At 35.3% G+C, this 26198-nt stretch overlaps 2 protein-coding genes across 2 annotated transcripts in view; both read right to left on the minus strand.

Annotated features, from left to right (window-relative positions):
• Positions 1-26198, minus strand: part of LOC123240770 (zinc finger protein 91-like) — a 730881-nt gene that overhangs the window by 384736 nt on the left and 319947 nt on the right. The window lies entirely within an intron of this gene.
• On the minus strand, positions 22316-23239 carry LOC123239899 (vomeronasal type-1 receptor 1-like). The gene has a single exon (XM_044667222.1). The coding sequence runs from the start codon at positions 23237-23239 to the stop codon at positions 22316-22318; it is 924 nt and encodes a 307-aa protein (XP_044523157.1).

Consider the following 26198-nt stretch of genomic DNA (forward strand, 5'->3'; position numbering starts at 1 on the left):
TCTAATTGATGGGGCTCCCAAAAGGGTGTTACCAGAGTATTTTGATGTAATAAAAATAAATGTTTAAATTATAAAAGACAGTAATATAAGCATAAACCATGTAAAAAGTCAGGGAATGAAATAAGAAACTCCTCGGAAGGCATCCTTTTAAAATAAATATTAAATTATTTTCTCTATATGATCTTTTAATTTTCAGGGTCTCCCATGATAAAGGTGGTAATAATTTTTCCCTTTGTTGAGTTCATTGCTTAAACACTGACAACTGAACAACAATGAGACAGAGGAAGGGACACTGATGCCTTTTATCACTCAGAAAAAGATATTTATCACCAGCAAGTGGAAGGAAATGTGTATTTATTTCATACAACCAGAGATTTAAGATAAAATATAGGTGTGATAATGTTATATATAATTTAGTATAGAAGTTATATAAGATTTATATGTTGATATAAATATATATATATATATATATATAATATTTCATGAGGTGAGAAAAATTGAATGCTTTTTTACAAAGCTTCTGCATACAAGAGATAAGGAAAGCAAATGTGTTTGTTGCAATAGGACTAATTACATCAGGTCAACTTGAAAATAGGTAAAATTTATATAACATTTACAATGTTCCAAAGAGTGTAATAAGCACTTTTCACTGATAATTTTATTTGTCTCCAGAATGTGGAATTATTGCCAAATGAGAGAAATTATAAAGAGAAGGAATTTAGGTTCTTTTTAATAATAATGATTTTGATGTTGGTGTTGATGATGATAATGAAAAGAATTACTAAGAATCAGAACTATCCAAAAGTTGGACAACTCCTTGCAAGGTTGTCCTTATTTTGTAGTGACTTTTCATATGTTAGAATTCTTCTAGTAGTGGCCGTGTTATTGATTTTCAGGTATATTACAGTGAAGTTTCTTTTGAATCAGAGCTCTAAATATATGGCTTTTAATGTTCTTTCCAATCCTAATCCTCTGTGCTTTTTAAATTCTGCGTGTACAAATGGAATGGGTGCTATGGCTAACATAATTTTAAGAATGTTATGATGTTGATTTTCAAAGTATATGAAGAAATAAAAATTGGGAAATATATTTTAAGGATCTTAGGCCTCATTAATATAAAATGAATTATGCAAAATATAAGTCTTTGCCAATCTATACCCCTAATCTCTTAAGTGAAATTACTTTAAGAATATTCCCAAATATGTTGAGGAAAATCCTTGATGACATTACTAAAAGGAATACATAGCTTTTTGAAAACAGCTTTTCTGATTAAATAATATTGTTAATATGATTCAGTTAACTAACAAAGAGAATAAATTATTCCACTCTGGTTGTTTTTTAACTAAATGAAAAGCTTTTGATTCCAATGAACCAAACATTGCCATATGTGCTCTAATCCACAATTTCTTAGTGGCTTCCTATACACCTTTCAAAATTATATATTATTAATTGAAAATTATAAATGCCTAATCTTTTGATGAAATTTTAATACTATGATTTAAAACAGGAAAACTCATTTACTGATGTTTCTTGTAGCTTTCATTGAGGAAATCTGGTGAAGAGAACTTTCTAGGTTAAATGTAAAAATAATAACAACAAATGACATTCATAGAGTGTCTATCATGTGTAAGTTATTGTCCTGAAAGTTTTGCCTTTTTTTTTACATTTGGTCCTCCCAAGATCCCTGAGAGGCAGATATTATTATTATCTCCATTTACAAATTAAGTAGCTCAGGCAAACAACTTAAATGATTTTTCCAAGGTCACACATTTAAGAAGTATCTGATGCCAGATTTGAACCTAGTTCTTCCTGAGCATATAAATGATGAATTCCTCCAAATCTTCTTGTTTAAAGTTGACTTTGTCCTCATTTTAGACAGTCCTAGAATATTTCATCCCACCCACACCCACCATGAACAAAGTAACAATTAAGTAAGGACAGGAGGGGGACAGAGAATTAATTTTAAGGAGGAAAGATCATGGTTTTTAATGTACTTCAAGGACAAAATAGTTAAAAATTGCAAGCTGACAGCTAAACATTAAGGTGCCATTTGCCTAAATTGATAGAGACCTTCTGTCCAGAAAAGATATCACTGTCTACTTCACCTAGTCTATGCTATTATATGCTTCTCACAGCATGGAAAAAAAGAATTGATAAACTAGAAGGTTTCCAGAGGAGGCCATCAGTATTGTGAAACAAATGAAACTAATGGCATGAAAAACTTAATGGAACTTAAATTTATTCTCAAAAATGATTAATTTAAAAAAGAAAATAAAAACTATAATCATGCCTTTAGAAGATCGTCAAAGACAATGACATTGCATAGTTCTCTTTGTCTTTAATTGGCAGAACTAGGAATACTATCTTAATGAGCCAAATTAGGGGTAGTTGATTAGAACGACTTGGTAGTCATAATACTTGAATTATACTATTGGAACTATAATTTCCTGTGATATTGAACAACTTAATCCATTGATGAACTTCAGGTTTTTATCTTTTTCCACTAAAAAATAAAGAAGTTTTACTAAGCCTAGAACAATTTCTCCATTTAGAGTCTGTGAACTACTTTATTTAATATCTATAAATATATCAATAGAATTGAATATTGTACAATATTTTATATTTTCATATCTGCATTTCATTGCAATATTGTGTGGAGGGTATAGGTTTTTAGAATATTGCACAAGGAGTTCCTGATACAAATCAGATCAGCATAGCACAACAAACTTCATATACTGAAGAAAAATTCTGGTTAATAGGGCTTAAACCTTGCTATGAACTATAGCTGTCCAAAGTAACAACGAAATCACTCAGAGAACAGAGAACTCCCACAGCTGAAGTTCTTCAGGTAAACTATAAAAAGTAATCTTTTAACATCACATTTTGGGAAGTGTGAATAGATGTTTTTCATTTTGGGAAAGATTAAAGGAATCAAAGGATGAAGAGATTGTAGTCTCTTTTGTGGACTGAAGATTTCCTAAGGTGATTTGACAGATACTCACTGATGGATGGATATTATCCAACTTTGTACTATTGGGATTTGCCTTTCTGTGCTCCACCTGCTTTTGTAGTTTGTCATGTTTTTTATTAAAACTGTTACATAGGGGGGAAAAAAGAATCCAAGGAAATTTCCTGAGCTTTTTTGAGATTTCTGATTATGTTCTATGACGCATATGAAGTAATAGAGATTCAAGGGAGGGAGAAATTGTATTAGGGGAGGGAAAGGGGCCAGGGAAAGCTTCATGCACAAGTGGTGGAGCATGAATTAGAATACAAAGAATGAATAAAATTTGACTGCTGTCAGTATTGGTGTAAGTGACAAGTATTTAGGATAAAACTCACATATTAAATTCTAGAATGGGACCTAAGAGATCACTGAGTAAAAAGTTCTTCCATTTACAAGAGAGGAAACTAAAGCTTAGAGGTGTAGAACAATTTCCTGAAGGTCACTCTCATTGTATGTTAGAGACCATATTAAATTGGTTCTTTGAACACTAAGTTAAATGCCATTTTTTGGTTTCTATAAATGTACTGTGGAACTCAGAAAGATGTTAAATTATGATATTCAGAATACTATAGTTAACTGGTATAAAGAATGCCAGTTGGAAGGAGAAATAAAATATCATTCAGTAAAGGAAGAATGAGATCAAATTATGGACATCTTTGAAAGATCTTAGTTGAGTGAAGTTAAGGAGATTGGAAATGAGGGATTAAGAATCTTTTAATATTGAACTTACCTCTCTGTTGTCTGTATCACAATCTCAAAATGTTATCTTCTGGGCAATGTGGAGTCTTTATATTTTCTGAGCAAAAAAATAATGATAAAAGAATAGTTTCATAATACATAAGAGAGAAGGGAAGAGAGGAATTTTTTCTAAGAGTTTAAGAAGAGGGAAGAGAGAAGCAGGAAATGAAGATGAAGAACCACCTGAGAGCAGAAAGAGGAACAGTAGAGCATAGAGGAAAACAGAGTACCTAGGAGAGAGACAAGGGTAAAAGGGTGCTCAATCAGGAACAAAAGGAGAGCTGTAAGAGACATAAAAGAGATAAAAATGATTATAGAGAGATAACTGGCATGGAGGAAGCACAACAGAGAAGGGGGTGACAATGCCCTAAGACTATTTAGAACAATCAGCAGACAGAAGGATTGAAATAATAGCAACCTAAATTTCAGAAAAAGAGAAGAGCAACGAGAGCAGAAAAAGCAAAGATCAGAGGTGGCATATGGTGAGAAAGGCAATGAAGAAAATGCCCTAGTCAGAAATACTAGATGAGATCTTAGTAATCCTGGAGACAGGAAAGTCAGATAGGTGTCACTGCATCAATTGCTTAGGAACATTATAAAGCCTTGATTTGCATAGATATCAGCATAGAGAAAAGTATAATAAGATGTAGAAAAACAATTCTTGCACCTCTTCCAGAGTGGTTTGTTGATTATTTTCCTGTACCTGGAAAGATAAGAATCCAAATAAAATTCCATCTATCTAAACAGCTCCTGGAAGAGGTTCCCTGTTATAAGCCTTTAAATCTAAGAATGAAACCTAAAAGACACTTACCACTAACATATTCTCTTTTGTTGTGATGAAATACAGATCTCAATTAAGGAGAATATTTGCCTCCTTATATGTTCAGGCTTGTGACAATTCCTACTTACAAGAGCTGGATCTTCTGATCCTATCTGCTCCCAAAGCACTGGTTATCTTATCACGAGCATGACAAATGACACTGTCTGCCATGGGAATGTAAAATGTAACCAAGGAAGTAAACTTTTTAATCTGATGTATATAATCATCAGATATTTCTAAAGCTAAGGGAATTTCTCTATATGAAATCACTAATGAATTGATGACAATGATCATGTAATTTTCTGTGAGCAAAGGGGACAGAAACTTTTCTGGGCTCACAGAGAAGATGTTACGATGATTAATATATTACAGGAAGAGGGAAAATGCCATTTTCTTCCTTGGGGCATCCTTCTCAATTAGTAAACATGGTCATATTTCTAAAAGACACCTTGTCATGCCCTAGGGGGAAAAAAACTAAAATTGTGATTCCTCATAAAGGTTTATGTCTCCTGCTTTATTATATGAGGAACAATTTAGTTGACTTTACCGATCTCAGGGTTTTTCCCTGATTAAGCAGGAATAATTATCTTAATAAAAGAAAAAACAGTTTGGTTATAACTTCAGGGAATATATCCAGTTCTGAAAACAAATAGATATCTTTAGGAATTAAAAGCAATTTCATCATTTACTCCATTTCTCTCTAGTAATGCTAATTAAATTTTATGATGTGGTTTACCATAAGGGCATTACCTACCAAGGTCCTGATAAGAGGCTAAATTTTTTTTATAAATTTATTAGGAGAGTCTACAGTAGTAATGGAATACTCAAAAGCATAGACTTGACCCGATGGACTTATTTTTTACTGGTTCATTTTTATTATTAAGCATATCAGCAATATAAATGGAATGATGAATCACTAACAAAGTAACTAGAAACATTTGATTTGGTGAAAAACTTGGAGCAGTGAAAGCTCAGATAAAAGAGGAGACACTAGAAATTGGTTTTCTATCTCTCCTTCTGCTATCCTGTTCCACAATCTCTTTTTTTATCCAGATTGTGAACTCCTCCAATACATAATGATGCTGTTTTCTCCTAGGCCATCTCTTCTGCAATTAGCCATTCCTTCCTCTTTTCCTCCATCCTGATCCCTTAATCAGCCAGTTTAATTTAACACTGACATCTTTTGAATACATAGCCCTTGTATTACATTGTCAGTTGTGTCTGCTCAACTTGATCTGTGGATGACTCAACTCCTAAATATATAGTGCTTAACATACATAGAGAAAATAATGCAACTGTTTTCATGAATCCTCTAAAAGCTTATGAGACCACAATTGTGTACTCAAAGCCACTAGGCCATTCTGCTATAATTCCTGTATTAGCTAAGTAACTATTAAAATAGAATAGAGGGAATAGGAAATTTGCAGAGGGTTTGAGCAATGCAGAAGATTTTCAGGGATTCACATGTGCATGGAATTGGATGGGTTGACATTCTGGAATGAAAGGAACACTTAAGAAGGGACACTCAGATTCCAAGGGGGTCCATTGATCTCTGGCTTACTTCCTGTGGCCATCTTGGTATCGAACTACAGGAGGAAGCTGAGTTCCTAATTCACCTAGGAGGTTCCTAAAAATCAAGAAGCCTTCTCTGATACTGATCCTGTGATCCTGGTTCCCATCTCTATCATCTGCTTTGTGTGAGCTACCAAGGACCTGATCTATCTAGCCTAACCAAAGCCAGACCAACTGGATTCCAGCCTTTGAGCCTCTAGCCAATTCATCTTACTAGACTGTAGTGATCCTGTTTTAATTCAGTGGACCAGCAAGTTCAGGAATAGTTAGCTAGATTCAATTTAGGCAGATAGAGAGTGAAGAGAGAATAGCCCAATTTATTGGGAATGAAGTGACCTTTGCAGGTCAGTTTGGGAGAAGGTGTTAGGAAAATATTAGAAGTAGGGAATCCGTGTCCCTGGTCCACTGCTATGTTTATTTATAAACTATCCTGTGTTTATTTAATAAAGTAAGATCTTTGTGTATAACCTACTGAGAAAGCAGTCAGATTGTGTGGTCGTCAACCCATAGGAACTGTAATATGGGATTGATAACTGTGCCATGTTGGCCTGGGGCAACCTGTCAGTTGCCCTGCTTGGAATGTTGATGGTGGCATGAGACATAGGGCAAAGCACCAACTGCCAGTGGGGCCAAGAGTATATAAAGCCCTGGAGACCCTGGACTGGGTTCTTTTATTCCCTGACTTCTCCCCTGATCACTCACTTATTTTATTCCCTGACTTCTCCCCTGATCACTCACCCTTATCCTCTGGGGCCCCGGGTTGGTGTTAGTGAGAATGTGGGTAGCTTAGGCCTAGAATAGAATAGTTTTAAACCAAACCTGAAGAACAATTTACCAATACTATTAGCACAACTGGCAAATCCTTTGTCAAAGATCAACTTTTTTATTATCCAGAGATTGCATCACTCTGACCCAAGGCTACCTGCCCTGGGTCAGCAGAAGACCATCCAGACAAGACCTATTGACAACTTTAGTCAGATATACCTTTCATCCTTAGATCTCACTACTTCCTAACCCTCTTTCCATTGCCTTGTCCTTTACTCTATTATCGATAAACACCTTAGGCTTAAACTTGAGAATTTTGTGATGATTTGCCTACCATCTTAGGCCAAGCTGGAACAGGCACCTGGAAGGGTTCTGAGCAGTTTCACCTGAACAAACTCCATTGCTGAAGGGCAGGAAATTCAGCATCCACTTCCTGTCAGCCTGCCATTAACCATCAGGAAGCTGCTTCCTCAGCAGGGAAGGGGCCAGTAACCTGATATCTTAAATTAGTCAGGTTTCTAGTAGTGAGAGTTTCACTTGACATTCAGTTTCCTCGGTGGGTTCCTTGTTACATTTGTAAACACATTTCAAGCCCAGCCCCGGTACAGCTCACTCCATCCTTTCAACCAGCACCATCGTCCTGCTAGCCTTATTACTAGCATAAGGCCCCTGAACCATTTATTACAGAACTGAGGCCTACCAAATTGGCTTCTTACTCCAGTTGGCCAACACTGGGTCTTCAGCACTGGTTCAACCCTCAACCCAATATTTTCAGATTATTGTCATGTAATTGTGAAAAATAACTCTTAATGATTGCTTTAATTTCCTCTTCCTTTGAGATGAAATCAGCCTTTTCTTTTTTGATACCAGTAATTTGATTCTCTTCTTTCTTCTTAAAAAAATCAAATTAACCAGTGCTCTATTTTGTTCATTTGTTTTTTTTTTATAGAACCATCTCTTAGTTGTATTTATTAGTTTTTATTTTCAATTTTTAAAAATTTCTCCTCTGATTTTTAATATTTTCAATTTAATCTTTAATTGTTGATTCTTTTTTTTTAACCCTTGTACTTCGGTGTATTGTCTCATAGGTGGAAGATTGGTAAGGGTGGGCAATGGGGGTCAAGTGACTTGCCCAGGGTCACACAGCTGGGAAGTGGCTGAGGCCAGGTTTGAACCTAGGACCTCCTGTCTCTAGGCCTGACTCTCACTCCACTGAGCTACCCAGCTGCCCCCTAATTGTTGATTCTTAATTTGTTCTTTTTCTTGTTTTTTTAGTCACATACCCATTTCATTGATCTGATAGTTTTCTCTATTTTATTGATTTATTTCTTAAACATTCAGGGATACAAATATTCCCCTGATTACCGCTTAGGTTGTATCTCCAATGGTCTTTTCCTTGAGACCAGGGACTTGCTGGGTCAACTTTCCGTTCCCCCTAACTGCCAGGATTGCCTCTGGTGAATTTGCAAATGCAAGAGAACTTGCATCAATCCTGCATTACATATCCCATAAATTTTTATGTGTTTTCTATTCAATGTCATTCTCTTCACTGAAATCAGTTATTGTTTCTATGATTTGTTCTTTAACCCACCCATTTTGAAGAATTAGATCATTTATTTTCTAATTAATTTTAATTTGCCTTTCCATTAATTCTTATTGATTATAATTTTTCTTGCATTATGACCTGAAAAAGTTGCATTTATTATTTCTGCTTTTCTGTATTTGATTGTGAAGTTATTATGCTCCAACAAATGATCAATCTTTGAATATGTACCTTGTGCTGTTGAAAAGTAGATATATTCCTTTTTATCCTATTCAATTTTCTCTAGATATTTATTAACTCTAATTTTTCTAAAATTTCATTTACTTCCCTTACTTCTTTCTTATTTATCTTCTGGTTAGATTGAACCAGTTCTGATAGAGGAAGGTTGAGGTCCACCACTAGTATAGTTTTACTATTTTATCCTTAAGCTCCTTTAAAAACCTGGATGCCATATCATTTGGTGCATATATGTTATGTACTGAGATTTCTCCATTGTTTTTACTAGTTTTTAATCAAGATGTAATTACCTAACTTATCTCTTTTAATAGATCTCTTTTTGATTTAGCTTTGTCCGAGATCATCATTGTTACTCCTGATTTTTTGTCTCAGTTGAAGCTCAATAGATTCTGTTCCAGCTCCTTACTCTGTGTTTACCTGCCTCACATGTGTTTCTTTTAAACATATGGTAGAATTCTGGTTTTAAGTCACTCTGCTATTGGATTCCATTTTATGGATGAGTTCATCCCATTTACATTCACAGTTATGGTTACCATCTATGTATTTCCCTCCATCTTGATTTCTTCTTTTAATCCTGAACTTTCTCCTTCCACTCTTTCCCTCCAAACCAGTGTTTTGGTTTTAATTACTCCTCCATTTCCCATCTGTTATATTATTCCCCTTCTACTACCCTTCTTATTCCCCTATTACTCCTCTATACTATAATCACTACCCCAAATTTCTTCCTCCCTTATATTACTACCCTCCCCATGACCCCCTTTTTATTCCCCTTCTATTTATTTATAGGGTAATATAGGATTCTCTAACCCAATGATTCTGACTGTTCTTCCCTCTCTGAGCCAATTCTCATGAGATTAAAGTTTAAGTATTACCCAGCACCACCCTCATTTTCTCCTTCACTGTAATAGTCCCCCCCTAAGACTCTTTATGGGATATAATTTACCCAATTTTACTTCTCTCTTCTCATTTCTCTTAGTGCAATCCTCTTTTTTCACCTGTCTATTTTATTTACATATTATCCTAAAGAGCTTACTACGGCGCCTTCTGCCTATGTATAAATTTGAACTACTATGAAAATAGTAACAATTTTTAATAGTTACAGATACCATCTTACCATTTTGGAATATAAACAATTTGATTTTATTGAAACCCTTGGACTTTTTCTCTTTCTTATTTGTCTTTTTATGCTTTTCTTGAATTTTGTATTTGGACATCAAATTTTCTGTTTAAATCTGGTCTTTTCTTCAGGAATGCTTGGATTTTATTAGATCTTCTGGTTTATTAAATGACCATAATTTCCTCTGAAAGAATAAAATCAGTTTTGATGGGTCAGTGATTCTTGGTTGTAAACTCAGTTCTCTTGCCTTCCACAATATCATATTCTGAGCCTTCTTGTCCCTTAATGTAGAAACTGCTAGATCTTGTGTAATTCTGACTCAGGTTCTATAATATTTGAATTATTTCTTTCTGGTTCTTTTCAGAATTTTCTCCTTGACCTCAGATCTCTTGAACTTGGCTATAACATTCCTAGGAGTTATCATTTGGGGATTTATTGGCATCAGAAAAGGGAGGATCAAGTCAGATTATTTTTTTTTCCTTTTTTTTTAAACTTTTACCTTCTGTCTTGGAGTCAATATTGTGTATTGGCTCCAAGGCAGAAGAGTGGTAAGGGTAGGCAATGGGGGTCAAGTGACTTGCCCAGGGTCACACAGCTGGGAAGTGTCTGAGGTCAGATTTGAAGCTAGGACTTTCCATCTCTAGGCATGGCTCTCAATCCACTTAGCAACCTAGCTGCCCCCTCAAGTCAAATTATTGACATCCTTGAATGATATGAANGTGTATTGTCTCATAGGTGGAAGATTGGTAAGGGTGGGCAATGGGGGTCAAGTGACTTGCCCAGGGTCACACAGCTGGGAAGTGGCTGAGGCCAGGTTTGAACCTAGGACCTCCTGTCTCTAGGCCTGACTCTCACTCCACTGAGCTACCCAGCTGCCCCCTAATTGTTGATTCTTAATTTGTTCTTTTTCTTGTTTTTTTAGTCACATACCCATTTCATTGATCTGATAGTTTTCTCTATTTTATTGATTTATTTCTTAAACATTCAGGGATACAAATATTCCCCTGATTACCGCTTAGGTTGTATCTCCAATGGTCTTTTCCTTGAGACCAGGGACTTGCTGGGTCAACTTTCCGTTCCCCCTAACTGCCAGGATTGCCTCTGGTGAATTTGCAAATGCAAGAGAACTTGCATCAATCCTGCATTACATATCCCATAAATTTTTATGTGTTTTCTATTCAATGTCATTCTCTTCACTGAAATCAGTTATTGTTTCTATGATTTGTTCTTTAACCCACCCATTTTGAAGAATTAGATCATTTATTTTCTAATTAATTTTAATTTGCCTTTCCATTAATTCTTATTGATTATAATTTTTCTTGCATTATGACCTGAAAAAGTTGCATTTATTATTTCTGCTTTTCTGTATTTGATTGTGAAGTTATTATGCTCCAACAAATGATCAATCTTTGAATATGTACCTTGTGCTGTTGAAAAGTAGATATATTCCTTTTTATCCTATTCAATTTTCTCTAGATATTTATTAACTCTAATTTTTCTAAAATTTCATTTACTTCCCTTACTTCTTTCTTATTTATCTTCTGGTTAGATTGAACCAGTTCTGATAGAGGAAGGTTGAGGTCCACCACTAGTATAGTTTTACTATTTTATCCTTAAGCTCCTTTAAAAACCTGGATGCCATATCATTTGGTGCATATATGTTATGTACTGAGATTTCTCCATTGTTTTTACTAGTTTTTAATCAAGATGTAATTACCTAACTTATCTCTTTTAATAGATCTCTTTTTGATTTAGCTTTGTCCGAGATCATCATTGTTACTCCTGATTTTTTGTCTCAGTTGAAGCTCAATAGATTCTGTTCCAGCTCCTTACTCTGTGTTTACCTGCCTCACATGTGTTTCTTTTAAACATATGGTAGAATTCTGGTTTTAAGTCACTCTGCTATTGGATTCCATTTTATGGATGAGTTCATCCCATTTACATTCACAGTTATGGTTACCATCTATGTATTTCCCTCCATCTTGATTTCTTCTTTTAATCCTGAACTTTCTCCTTCCACTCTTTCCCTCCAAACCAGTGTTTTGGTTTTAATTACTCCTCCATTTCCCATCTGTTATATTATTCCCCTTCTACTACCCTTCTTATTCCCCTATTACTCCTCTATACTATAATCACTACCCCAAATTTCTTCCTCCCTTATATTACTACCCTCCCCATGACCCCCTTTTTTATTCCCCTTCTATTTATTTATAGGGTAATATAGGATTCTCTAACCCAATGATTCTGACTGTTCTTCCCTCTCTGAGCCAATTCTCATGAGATTAAAGTTTAAGTATTACCCAGCACCACCCTCATTTTCTCCTTCACTGTAATAGTCCCCCCCTAAGACTCTTTATGGGATATAATTTACCCAATTTTACTTCTCTCTTCTCATTTCTCTTAGTGCAATCCTCTTTTTTCACCTGTTTATTTTATTTACATATTATCCTAAAGAGCTTACTACGGCACCTTCTGCCTATGTATAAATTTGAACTACTATGAAAATAGTACCAATTTTTAACAGTTACAGATACCATCTTACCATTTTGGAATATAAACATTTGATTTTATTGAAACCCTTGGACTTTTTCTTTTTCTTATTTGTCTTTTTATGCTTTTCTTGAATTTTGTATTTGGACATCAAATTTTCTGTTTAAATCTGGTCTTTTCTTCAGGAATGCTTGGATTTTATTAGATCTTCTGGTTTATTAAATGACCATAATTTCCTCTGAAAGAATAAAATCAGTTTTGATGGGTCGGTGATTCTTGGTTGTAAACTCAGTTCTCTTGCCTTCCACAATATCATATTCTGAGCCTTCTTGTCCCTTAATGTAGAAACTGCTAGATCTTGTGTAATTCTGACTCAGGTTCTATAATATTTGAATTATTTCTTTCTGGTTCTTTTCAGAATTTTCTCCTTGACCTCAGATCTCTTGAACTTGGCTATAACATTCCTAGGAGTTATCATTTGGGGATTTATTGCAGGCATCAGAAAAGGGAGGATCAAGTCAGATTATTTTTTTCCTTTTTTTTTTAAACTTTTACCTTCCGTCTTGGAGTCAATACTGTGTATTGGCTCCAAGGCAGAAGAGTGGTAAGGGTAGGCAATGGGTGTCAAGTGACTTGCCCAGGGTCACACAGCTGGGAAGTGTCTGAGGTCAGATTTGAAGCTAGGACTTTCCATCTCTAGGCCTGGCTCTCAATCCACTGAGCAACCTAGCTGCCCCCTCAAGTCAAATTATTGACATCCTTGAATGATATGAATTGAGTGAGCTTAGAGGTATTGGAAATGAACAATTGAAAGTATTTTGATCTCAAAGTACCCTCTTAGATCTCTATTGGACAATCTCCAATAGTATCCTCTAGGGATATGGGGAGTTTTTTTAAATAATTTGAGCAGAAATATGAGGATATAGGTATGATTTCATAACAGGTCAAGGAGAATGGAAAAAATACATTATTTCAAAGACAATAAGAACAGGATGAAGAAATGCAGAAAATTGAAAACCTAAGAGCAGAGAGAGGGAAATGTAGAGAATAGCTGAAAGCAGAAAATCAATGAGGGAGACAAATGCCAGAGGGTCAGTCAGAAAGATGAGAGAGGGAAGAAACATCAGAAATTAAAAATAAGAAAACAGAGACACATACCATAGAGAAAATACAACAGAGAAGAATGGGACAATGACCTCAGACTTTCTAGAACAATCAGGAGAGAGAAAAATTGACACAATAACAGCCTAAATTACATAAAGAAGAAGAGCTATGAGAGTAGAAAGTCTGTTGCATGCCCATGTGTGGGTGTGTCCCTGTCTAGGTACCATGTGTCAAGGCCATGTGTGGGAGACATGGTGATGAGTGATTGGATCTGAGGGTCATTGCAGCTGTGGAGAGTCAGCCTGTTAGGGAGAGTAGCAGCTAGAGAGAGAGAGAATGAGATAAGAGAGAGAAGGAAGGATAGGAGAGATTAGGACCAGCATGCCTGAATAGGACCAAGTGGAAGAATCACAGCACCTTGATAGGGAGCTATGATCTTCATTTATTGTGACAAACAGAAAGATTTTTATTCAGGGTAAAATATTAAGCATTAAAACATTCTCGGGGGGTGTTACTTTCCCATAGGATGTGTATGAAAATGACTTCACACAGGAACATCACCAGAGTTGCTATTACACACATAAGCAAGTTGAGAAATAGTGATTACTAATCTTTTCTTGGGGAAAGGCAGGTTTGATGCTTTCAGTCATGATGTTACAAAGACTTCTTTGCTCTTCAGATTGAGGGGGCACTCAAGATTTAGTGATGGCTTTTGGCCCAGAGCAGCAGTGCCTTTGAGAGATTTGGGTCTTGCCAGCAATCTCACGCAAGCATGGCTGCTTTCCTCAGTGGGTCTCACAAAGTCAAAGATCATAGGTGTCATGAGATGAAAGGGACTCTAGGGGAATGTCTTAGACCCAAATACTGAATGAGATACAAAGGATGTTGGAGACAAGAGTTGTATCATTGAATTAATTGCTATGAGAAAAAATTAATCTTTGTATAAGAGTGACTTCATTGTAAACTATTTTAGGATGCAGAAGAAAAGTTCTTGCACCTCTTCCATAGTGGTTAGTGGTTACATTTTTGTCCCCAGAAAGATAAGGACTCAAATAAATCTGTCTTCATAAGCAGCTTCTGAGAGAGATGTCAAGATTCTTACCCTTTTTATCTAAGAGTTAGACATAAAAGATACTTACCAGGGTGTTTTCTATTGTTTTGATGAAGCATAGAGCTCCATTAAGAAGGATATTTGTCTAGGTAACTATCTAGATATGTCTTGGCATATAAACAGATGTGTCAGGTTCTACTCATAATGACAGGGTTGTCTGTGCCTATCTCCTCCCAGAACACTTGTCACAAGCAGGACACATGATACTACATACCATGAGAATTCATTATATATACAAAGAAGTAAACTATTACACCTAATTAATAAAACTTTTAAACTTTTCAAAGCTAAAGGAATTTCTATAACTGAAATGACTAATGAAAAAATGAGAGTAATCAACTTATTCACTGATAGGACGGGGGAGAGTAACTTTTCTGGGCCCCCAGGAATAGATACTAAACTACTTAATATATGGCAGTCATGGGAACACTAATTTTCTGCTCTATGGTGTCATATTCAAACTCTGGGAGTTGAGAGTCATGCCTTGATTGATAGGTGAAGACAGTTGGAGACATCAGAATGTTCCCAGATGCCATGAGGACAAGAGGAAAGGCAATTGGCCAGAGGATATAAATATCCTGACAGCCTTCTGACAGGGCTTTGGCTTTTGGTTTTGGCTTTTGGCTTTGGCTTTGGCTTTTGCCTGAAACACTTGACTTGAAGCATTAATCTGATCTTGGACATTGATTGACCTGTGGGTCTGACCATGGATCCCCTGTTTCTATATTAATTCCCCTAGATATTTAGGCATCTAAACCATCACTATATATTTAGGTATTCTGGGCCTGGGGAGGGGTGGGGAACCGGGAAGTGGGAAGGAGAAGAAGCAGAGGGAGGTAAGGGAGGTATTTCCTGACAGCTGTAGAACTGACATAACAACTGGCAGTAAGAAGCTGAGAGGGATCATCAGTATCTGTATCAACCAAAAATATTGCTTTCTCTGGTTTGGCTATGGCCAAGCTGAGCCAGAGGAGGTGAAGAACAAGAGCTCCAGCATTACTGAAACATCCTACAGTCCTGAGGGATTAGTGTCATAGCCTTTAGTGACAGGGTCTCCTATCCCCAATCCATTCCTGATCATTCCTTTCCCTTATTAACTTATATAGATAAAGATTATTAAGTACCTTCCTTGAGTAGTTATTACAGCACAACTCTTGGGAGGGAGCAACACAGTCAGATGAACTTTATCCAAGGCTAATAGAGCCCAATATTAATAATCAATCCAACCCCAGGTGGGACCTGAAAGGGTTACCCATCCATTGACCTTTAGGGATCCTGCCTGGGCACTGTTATAAAGAAGGGGCAGTTATTATAACATCCAGCTGAGTGACAGGACTTGGGTGTCCCTGCACCAGCCATCAAGGGAATCCAAAGCACAGATTCCCAGATTAATACGCTGATTAATATAATAACTAGAACAGTATAGATTCACCTCCTTCTTCTTTATAACAAAGGGAAGCTTGCTCCACTAGTAACTAAGGTCACATTTCTGAGAGATTTGTTCTGATGCTCCAGAAAGAAAGCTGAAGTTGGGAGCTCATACTTAAAAGTTTATGTCGATTCTCTTATTGTATGATAATAAACAAGTTAGTTGACCATGGTAACCTCTGTGTTCCTCTCTTATTAAATGGTGATAATCAAACTTGTATAAGGAATAAAACCACTTTGGTTTCAGATTTAGGAAATATATTCAGTTCATAGAGTTATAGAAGGTGGTGACCTTAATATTTGTCAAATCCCACTTTTCTATCTCCACTAATAATCACATTGTATTCCTTCTTTTCCAAAATATCCTATATACCTTACTTGAACAGTTATCATCAGATTTTGCCTGCTTATTGGTTCATTCCCTACTGTCAATAAATATCCCTATATCTCCCTCATTTCCAAAAAAACCTCTCACTTTTTTATTCTTCTATCTGCCATCTTTCAACTTATTTATCTTTTGTCTTTTGGGGTTAAATGCATTGAAAAGTCTGTATACAAAAGATATTGCCATTTTGTATTTTCTCATTCATTTCTTGAATACTTACCATCTGGTTTCATATCTCCCCATTCCACTAAACCTGCTATTTACAATTCAAACTATACATAGAAAATAATCTGGTGGGAGAAAGCACAGGAATTAAGAGGTGTCAGGGAGAGCTTCTTTGAGAAGATCAGATTTTAATTGTGACTAAATAGAAAACAAAGAGTTCAGTAGTAAAAATCGGGAAGAGAGAACATTCCAGATATACGGGCCAGCCTGAAAAAATACTCAGAGCTTAGAGACAGTGTGTTTTGTATTTTATATTTGCACTTGGAGGCAATAGGAAGTCATTAGACTTGGGTGTCATGGATGTCATAATTAGCTTCTTCCTAGTCATTTCTAATCTCCTTGAAATATCTAACTCAATATTCTTGAATTAATTTACTCCATTTCTCAACCTGTAGGTGAAATGTGAAAAAAACGTGAACTGTTACATTAGGTTTGCTTTTTTCTACATTCTCTGTTATAACAATATTTCTTTCAATTAATAAAAAATTATAAAAATTCCTTCCCTAATGTCTGCACTGAAAATAAAAACAAATTATAGACATGTGAAGACATGCAAAACAATTTCTTGCATTGGTCATGGAGAGAGAGATACATGATAAATAGATGATAGATAAATGACAACAACAAAAATAAAAGCAGATGTTATATGGTACCATGATCTTTCCCAAATTCTTTTCAGTTATTAATTAATTTATCCACCCAATAAGCCAACCATGGAAGTTCCATTATTATCCACTTTATCTCAAAGAGCAAAGTGAGAAAAAGAATAGGTCAATGATTTTCTCAGGTTCACAGAGCTAGTAAGTGTCTATGACTCAATATGAACTCTGGTCTTCCTGACTTCATACCTAGTGTTCTATCCATGGAACCATCTAGCCACCTACATAAGCAGATACATAGATAGATATCTAAACCTCTACTATGAATCTATGAGGAGGTAGATGTTAAGATGATTAACCATGGGTCATATGGAATTATGATTAAATATTTTGGTTGTTAAAGACCCTCATCTTCCAAAGTGGTTTGTCTTTAGTTTCTTGTTGTCATTGTGCAAATTGTTCTCTGGGTTCTAGTTACTTCATTCAGTATCAGTTCAAGTGAATCTTCACAGTTTTCTCTGAAATCCCACCCTTCATTTCTTAAAGGATAATCATATTCTACCCTTTGCATATAATAACTTTTTCAGCCATCCACACTGCACGGTCATTCCTTCAGCATATAATTCTTTGCCAGCATGAAAAGAAATACTAAAATATTTTGTAACTATAGCTCATTTTCCTCTTTATATTATCTCTTAGGTGTATGCAACAAATAGTGGCATCATCTGGTCAAATGAAATGATTTTTTTAACCCTTGTACTTTCGGTGTATTGTCTCATAGGTGGAAGAGTGGTAAAGGTGGGCAATGGGGGTCAAGTGACTTGCCCAGGGTCACACAGCTGGGAAGTGTCTGAGGCCAGATTTGAACCTAGGACCTCCTGTCTCTAGGCCTGACTCTCACTCCACTGAGCTACCCAGCTGCCCCTTGAAATGATTTTTTGGCATAAATGGAAACTGCTTTTCAGAAAGGATGAACCAGTTCATAGCTCCATCAATGGCTTGGTAGCATTTGTGTTCCCAAAGCTTCTCCAGCATTTGCCTGAGTGAGATTTGGGAAAGAACACCTAGTGGATAATATAAAAGGAGATGAACAGGACACTAAAGAGAGGAAGAAGAGTCTGGGATCATTACAACAATTTTGCGAAAAGTGAAGAGACCCTTGACTAAGAGAGAAAGTCTTAGGAAGGGGCAGAGCTTCCCTAAGATGCAGAGGATGAATTATAGCATTTGCATGATAGGCTTTTCAGGGTCCTTTTCCTGGGCCTGGAAGACAATGACTCAAAAATATTATCTCTCTCATTGCATCCTGGAAAATATTCTTTAGTTCTAAGACCTGAAATCTAATAATTGAGTATAGAAGATACTTAGCAGGCTTGATGAGAACAGTGATCTGAAAAGATGATATTTATCTAGAAATTTGGATGTGTAAGTATGTGTGTAGATATGTGTGTTACTTAGTCATATATGTGTCATGACATGGGTAAATTCTAGTTACAGAGATTATGCAGTCAGCCTATATGCATCCAAAACTTTAATTATCATATCATATGAAGAAGTGACACTGCCTGCTAAGGAGAGATTGCAGTGTGTCTGAAGAAGTGGACTTTCTATACCAGCCATCATGAAATCAGACTATTGACAAATATGCCATAGGACAGGGTTCAGAAAGGGAATTGTGAAGTCTGATTCAATGTTCCTTCATTAATAACATTTCTGGAAATTACACTTTGATGCCATGGAATGAGTAGTAAAGCTGGGAGCTCTTTGTTAAAAATCCTTTACATTCATATTAGTGTTAGTTAACAAACAAATTAACTTTTCTCAGACTCAGTTTTCTACTTCATAAAATGGAACTAATAAATTCCTTGTAAGTAATTCATGATTCTTGCTCTAGTTTCAGGAATTGAAGATAATATTGACAATTGCAATATCCCCATTCAAGAATATTTCTTATTGGGGCAGCTGGGTAGCTCAGTGGATGGAGAGCCAGGCCTAGAGACGGGAGGTCCTAGGTTCAAATCCAGCCTCAGACACTTCCCAGCTGTGTGACCCTGGGCAAGTCACTTGACCCCCATGGCCCACCCTTACCAATCTTCCACCTATGAGACAATACACCAAAGTACAAGGGTTTAAAAAAAATTAAAAAAAAAAAGAATATTTCTTATTAATGTTTTTGGTCAAGAATTTGCAAAATGGCCCCAGCTAAAACTACATGGAATCATGAAGGAAGGACAAGAGCCAACATGAAAAATAGCCAGTCAAACCAACACTAATACATTAATTACCATCTCACAAAACTTGATAAATGCAGTGAAGGACCCTGAAATAAGAACCTTTGGGATAGTATTGTTTCTAGCCCAATATCCTCTGTCATCACCATGGGAAGCGATTCTATGTGAATGCAGTCTGGCAACTTGGTGCTACTACACCTCCTGAAAATCTAGAAAAGAATGTACTTGTTACCAAAGTGCTCTTCTCAGTCAAGTTCCTTAAATTATAAAAGTGTATAAATAGAAATTTTGGACCTTGGACTTCATCCTACATAAGTCCCTTAGTTTTCCCAAAATTCCCTTTAATCTCTCCTGTGCCTCCACATTTGCATGGTCACATTATCGTTTTATAGTTGGCTGTACTCCTCCCTCTCTTTCTTTGGTTTCTGGAAGCAAGCTGGTTAGTACCTTTTAGTACAAAACAAAACAGTAACAAAAGAGACTACTCTTTTGTTAGTTTATTATTAATAAAATATCTATAAATATAATATTTAGTATTTTGCATATTAATTTTAATCTCCATAAAAGTAATGTGAACTATTAGTGGAACTGATACAAAAATATTACTTTTTGTTTTAGTGATTCACTTGAATGGTCAGGGTTTCTTTACTTCTCACCTGTAGTTGAAGCATATGTTTTGTTTCCTTAATTGGAGCATCAGCTCTTTGAGAGCAAATCTTTTTAGTTTTTTAATTTTAATTTTTTTCCATGGTTCTATAATTCATGTTATATCCCTTCCTTCTTCCCTTCCCTCTCCCAGAGTTGACAAGCAGTTCCATCGAGTTATACATGTATTATCACTCAAAACCTATTTCTATATTACTCATTTTTTTAAGAGTGGTCTTTTGAAATCAAAACCCCAAATTATATACCCAAATAAACAAGTGATAAATGATGTCTTTTCTGCATTCCTACTCCAACAGTTCTTTCTCTAGATGTGGAAAACATTCTATCCCATAAGTCCCTCAGAATTGTCCAGAATCATTGCATTACTATTAGTAGCAAACTCTATTACATTGATTGTCCCACAATGTTTCAGTTACTGGGTATAATGTTTTCCTGGTTCTGCTCATTTCGCTCTGCTTCAGTTCATGTAGGATTTTCCAGTTCTTTAAGAAATCATCCAGTTCATCATTCTTTATAGCATAGTAGTATTCAGTCATCATCATCTACCACAATTTGTTCAACCATTCCCCAATCAAGGGACATCCCCCCCATTTTTCAGTTTTTTGTCACCACAAAATGAGCAACTATAAATATGTTTTTTGTAAACAGGTTCATCCCCATATTTTTTATCTCTTTGGGTACAAATCTTAGTAATGGTATTGCTGAATCAAAGGGCATGCATTCCTTTAAAGCTCTTTTGTCCTAATTCCAAATTACCTTACAGAATTATTGGATCAATTTGCAACTCTACCAGCAATGCATCAGTTTCCCAATTTTGCCACATTCCCTCCAACATTTGTTATTTTCATTTACTCTCATATTCTTGAATTTTCTATGTGTAAAGTGGAACCTCAGAGTTGTTTTGATTTGCATTTCTCTAATCAGGAGGTATTTAGAGCAGTTTTTATATAATTACTGATAGTTTTGATTTGATTTAAAAATTGCCTATTCATATCCCTTGATAGGATTGAATATTTTATCTTTACCAATAACTTTTATTGATATATTTTGTTTTTGTACCATCATGATTTCTTCCAAAACAAGCCTGAACAAGACATTCCCATCAAGGGAATGCCTAAATGAAAAGCATATGGAGATCTCCCTTGTAAGAATGGGCAGATGAGAAAATATTTTTCCAGTGATCACGAAAGCAGTCAAAGTAGGTGTATGTTATATCATATGGCTTAGAGATTGGTCAGACATTGAAGACATCAAGGTGATTCACTCAATCCTCAGTCTTCACTGGTCTTTTGTCATGCCATTGGATTTCCATGATTCTGGAAGAGAGAATTTGATTGATGAATTTGTGTAACTCTGCCTTCTTGAAACTAATTCACCCTTAAGTCAATACATCAGTCATTTCCCACTGTATTACATAGCAACATCATGATATTATTGATTTTCCTAGAAAAGAGAGGATTCATAATGATTATGTTGAGTAAAATTATATTTTCCATGTTCTTTCTAGCATTTAACATAATGTGTACACCATTGCAGATGTGTACATATATGTACATATATGCAAATGGTTATTTAGAGTTTCATTTATACATTCCTCAAATATTCTTGATTGATAGTTTTGGATTTGTCTATTCAATTTTTCTCTATTAATCATCATCATTATAATAATTTCTATGTAGCCTTAAAGTTTGTGAACTTTTAAAAATAATTCTATTTTGGGTTCAAAAATAATTTTGCAATGCAGTTACAATAATTACTATTTATACACATGCATAAATGGGGAAATTGATCCTGATGGACAGTAAAGTCTTACACATGGTAAAGTGTTCCTAGATGAGAGAAATAAGATTTTATCCAAAGCATTTTAATCTCTGAGTCTACATCTTTATTCACTACACTCTATTTTCTATCAAAATATTTAAAGGTTTTTATAGTATAGAAAACCTCATATGACAAAGAGAAAGTAAAGAAGATAAGGACTTCATATAGAGTAAAGGAATTTTCAGTGAATTTGGAATCCTAAGATATGAATCTAAGAATTGATTCTGTTACTTCCTACCAATGTTATTTGGAGTAGGATATTTAATGTCTAAATTAGAGTAGTTGGTTCTAAACAAAGAAGCTCTTGGAATCCCTTATTATTACAGAAATTTCTATCCAGAAGCTCCATAATCATTTGACCTAAATTTTAGATGACTGCTTTCCACCAGTCTCTGGAAAGAGTCTGTTTGGCAGAATGTGAGTGGAATGTTTGAATGAGGCATGATTGGGAAGCAATTATTGAGAATTTTTCTTGCATCTTAGATGATAATAGTATCTGTGGAGTTGGGAATCATAGGATATCAGGAGAAAGGGACTAATAGCTGGGAAACATGAAGCCATGAACTGTGCAGTGGGAAGGAGAAAAGAGTCATATTTGCCAAATTGAAAAGAGGAAAATGTCAAGATGGAATCAATGGAATAGAAGGAGACATATGTGCACACTAGTAAAAGAATTCCATGGGTGGCTTTTATTTCAGGAAACATTCTGGGAGAAATGTTGTGACTGTGAATATGTTGGACTTGCTGATGGTGGCTACGCAGAAGAAAAACCAGATAGGCACTGGCCCAGATCATGAATGCCATGCAAATGACATCAGGAAGAGAGAAGACCATTACATGAAATGAGGCATTAAATGAGTTAGGACTTCCAACTGAACAATATCCTAGATGCCACCATCTTGTGTTGTTACTCATAAACCTTGAGTTATGCATGATCCCAAGCATAGTGAAATTTATCAACAGATTGAAGCACCAGCAGAAGATACAAGAATGGACAATGTACTTTGGAGCTTGGGCTTTGAGTTCAGACCACCTGGAGTTACTGGGATTGATAGTAATGACTTGAAAAGCACTCAGGAGGCAGGTGATGTTGAGGGAAACACTTCGGGACAGAATTTGAAGGTACACAATAAATTTACAACAAAAAGGATCAAGGAAATTTTTCAAGCCCAAATAGAACATTGTTTGAGGGACACCTTTGGACAGAAGCACTTTCAAGTTAGCCAAGGCCAAGTTGACAAAAATAGAGTCTATTGGCCTTAGGCTGTGACCACTGTGAAAAGCTGAGATGTAAAGGCATAGTTGGAAGAAATTCCCTAAAAACCCAATTCCAATCTGCGTGATGAAGAGAATAGCCACCAGTAATTCATGAAGCTTCATTTTCTCAATTTCTTGAGGAGAACAGTAGTGGTACATTCCATAAGAACCAAGAGCCTAAAGAAAAATAAGAGATTCATTAAATTCCTAAAGGATGCTTCTTGAGAATGGGGCTCTTTTGGGAATGTGAAGAATAACTTTGTTATGAATAAAATTGAGATATCAAACTCCTTGATTTTCATATGTTTCATTGGTAGTTGGAAAGGGACAATTAATTAGATAGTATCATAGATATCAGACATACAACTTTCCTTCTGGAGGATTTTCCTTTTGATATTTCACTTTTCTGCCAGAAGAAGATATTCACAAGTTCAATTCCAAATAGACTTTTAGCGGGACATTTTTCATAATATATTTTTTAAATGATTGATCAAAAATATTTAAAAATAACATCTTCGAAGCTGATATTATCAATGACTGAAAGGATGATTTTCAGTCCTTTTAAGGTTGAATCTACCTATTTGTGACACCATTTGGGAGCTTTTTTCCCAAGGTATTGGAGTAGTTTGCTATTTACTTTCCCAACTCCTTTTATTAAAGAGGAGGAAACAGACATTTGTAGTTTTGGGATTTGCCCAGGATGGCAAAGTTAGTGTCTGAATCCAGATTTGAACTCACAAAGATGAGTATTCTTGACTCCATACCTGACACTCTCACACTCCCTCTACCTATATTGTTATGGTATTAATAAAGTCTTCATATGTGACTATGACTTGATACTACTTTTCAAATGGTGAAGTATTAATCTTTTGCCGTAGTTGATTGAGTGATTGATGAACTTGCCATCAGAAGACAACTGAAATACCCCATCCAACATGTGCCAGTTATGTAACACTTATCAAGTCAATTCAATACTCTCAACCACAATTTTTTCTCACAAAAGGAAAATGATAATAGGAGTTACTGCACAAGAATAACATGGGTTTAGATAGCTACTGTACAAAAATTAAAAATGACAAAATATTTCAATTGATGATGTTAATGATAATAGGAAAATTTAAATGAAATAATCTAAGACTGAATAATAGATGTTCTGTGAAAGGGAAAACCATTCTATTGCCTTGTTGCCATGATTATTGATGGGCAGATATGTTTTAGATTATAAGTGGGGCTGGGAGCCCCTTAGAGAAATAAGGGTCTCCATCAGGGTCCATTGAGTCAATGTAGATGGCAGAGCCTCATATTGATCCCTATTGTCTGAAAATCAGGCCACAGGATATATGGATAGCCAATCAGACCCCTCTGTGTGACTCTCTTCTGATTAACACCTTTTATTATTGAAATTATTATAATCTATATTTTAGGATAGCCTCAAGTTTTGAGGTATAGATATAAAATTTCTTTATAGAAATCCATTTATAAAACTTCCCTTATAGAATTCCCCTTAATGCTCTATAATAAAACAGCATTTAATGAGTTAATAGTTCCTACCCTTAGAAAAAACAAGACAGGAGAAGCTGCTTTTTTTTTGCTATCTCAAGAGCTTGAAGGACACAGCATGGCAAAACAAAAATACCTTTTTGCCTCAATCCTTTCTCACATTGAATTTAACTCTATGAAAACAAAACATTCTCATACTTCACTACTTTCCCATGTTAGACTTGTCCCCCTGAATTTGGGGTTCTCACACTTTAATCCACTTTTGAAATATATTGAAGGTTGTTTTTTATAAAAATAAACCTTAGATAAAATAGAGTTTTGGTAGCCTTGACAAATGTTTAGACTAAATGTAATTTTTATGTTGAATTTTGTAGAAATTCGTTAGGTGTGCCAGCATTAACCAGTATAACTTTGAGCACTTCCCTGTTTTTGAAACGTAAATTTTCCCTTAATCTGTGTGACTGTGAGAGAAGGGTATAAAAAATAAAAATTTCACAGGAAATTCTCAGAACAGCTTCTGGAAATGCACTGTGTCTACGACTCTCTCTTCCTCCCTCTCGGCTAAACCATCACACCTTTCAAGATAACTGGAAACTGCTGGCTGGCTTCCAATCAAAGTGGAAAATAGTTCAGTTTAACAAATTACATTTAAAACTTAAGCTTAGAAAATTATTATTAAAATAAAAACTTTCCCATTTAACTCCAATATATTCATAGCTTCTTTATCTTTGTGTAATACTGTAAAATCTCAAATTTCATCCAGTTCATAAATATGTGTAATTTTCATATACATATATGGAACGATGTCTTAATACTGCAATAATTGACCCAAATATGAAGAAAAACATAGTTCATAAAGAAGCATTTATTAATTGCCAATTATGTGCCTGATAAAAACCAGGTCATACGGAAGATAATTCATAAGTGAAAGATTTTCTGCCTTAAATAAACCTAAGTTCCATTAGAAATAAAATAAAATATCAATATGTTATAAAAATAATCATAGAAACTTTCAGATTGTGTTTATAAAAAGGTAAAATGGCAAATGTCAAAGGAGTTGTGGAAAAACAGGGAGACTGATACACTGTTGATAGAACTCTGAAGTGGTCCAAACCATTTTGGAGAATAACCTGAAATTATGCCCAATGACTTAGTATTTACAACTTTTGACCTAGCAATACCACTATTAGGTTTATTTCTTAAGGTGATCAAGGAAAAGGGAAAAGAACCTATATGTCATACAATATTTATAGTAACAATCTTTGGGCAGAATAGAACTGGAAATTGAAAGGATGTCCATCAGTTTTAAACAAGTTGTGGAATACGATGGTGATGGAACAATACTGTGCCATAAGAAAATGATGAACAGGTTAATTAAAAAAAACATGGAAAGACCTTTCTAAAGCTAGGAAGAGTAAAATGAGCAGAACCAAGAGATAATTAAATATAGAAACATATGTTGTTTGAAAAATAACTGGTATATATCCAACTCCAGAGAAAGGACTGATGAATAGGAAAAGACAAGACAGAGTTTTATATAAACATATATCTTTTTGTCAAATGATGCCTTTTCTAATAAGTG

The sequence above is a fragment of the Gracilinanus agilis genome, chromosome 3 (genome assembly GCF_016433145.1).
Source record: "Gracilinanus agilis isolate LMUSP501 chromosome 3, AgileGrace, whole genome shotgun sequence".
Taxonomy (NCBI): domain Eukaryota; kingdom Metazoa; phylum Chordata; class Mammalia; order Didelphimorphia; family Didelphidae; genus Gracilinanus; species Gracilinanus agilis.

Excerpts from the sequence above, each read along its gene's own strand:
- LOC123239899 (XM_044667222.1), bottom strand. The coding sequence starts at position 23,239 with ATGAAGCTTCATGAATTACTGGTGGCTATTCTCTTCATCACGCAGATT.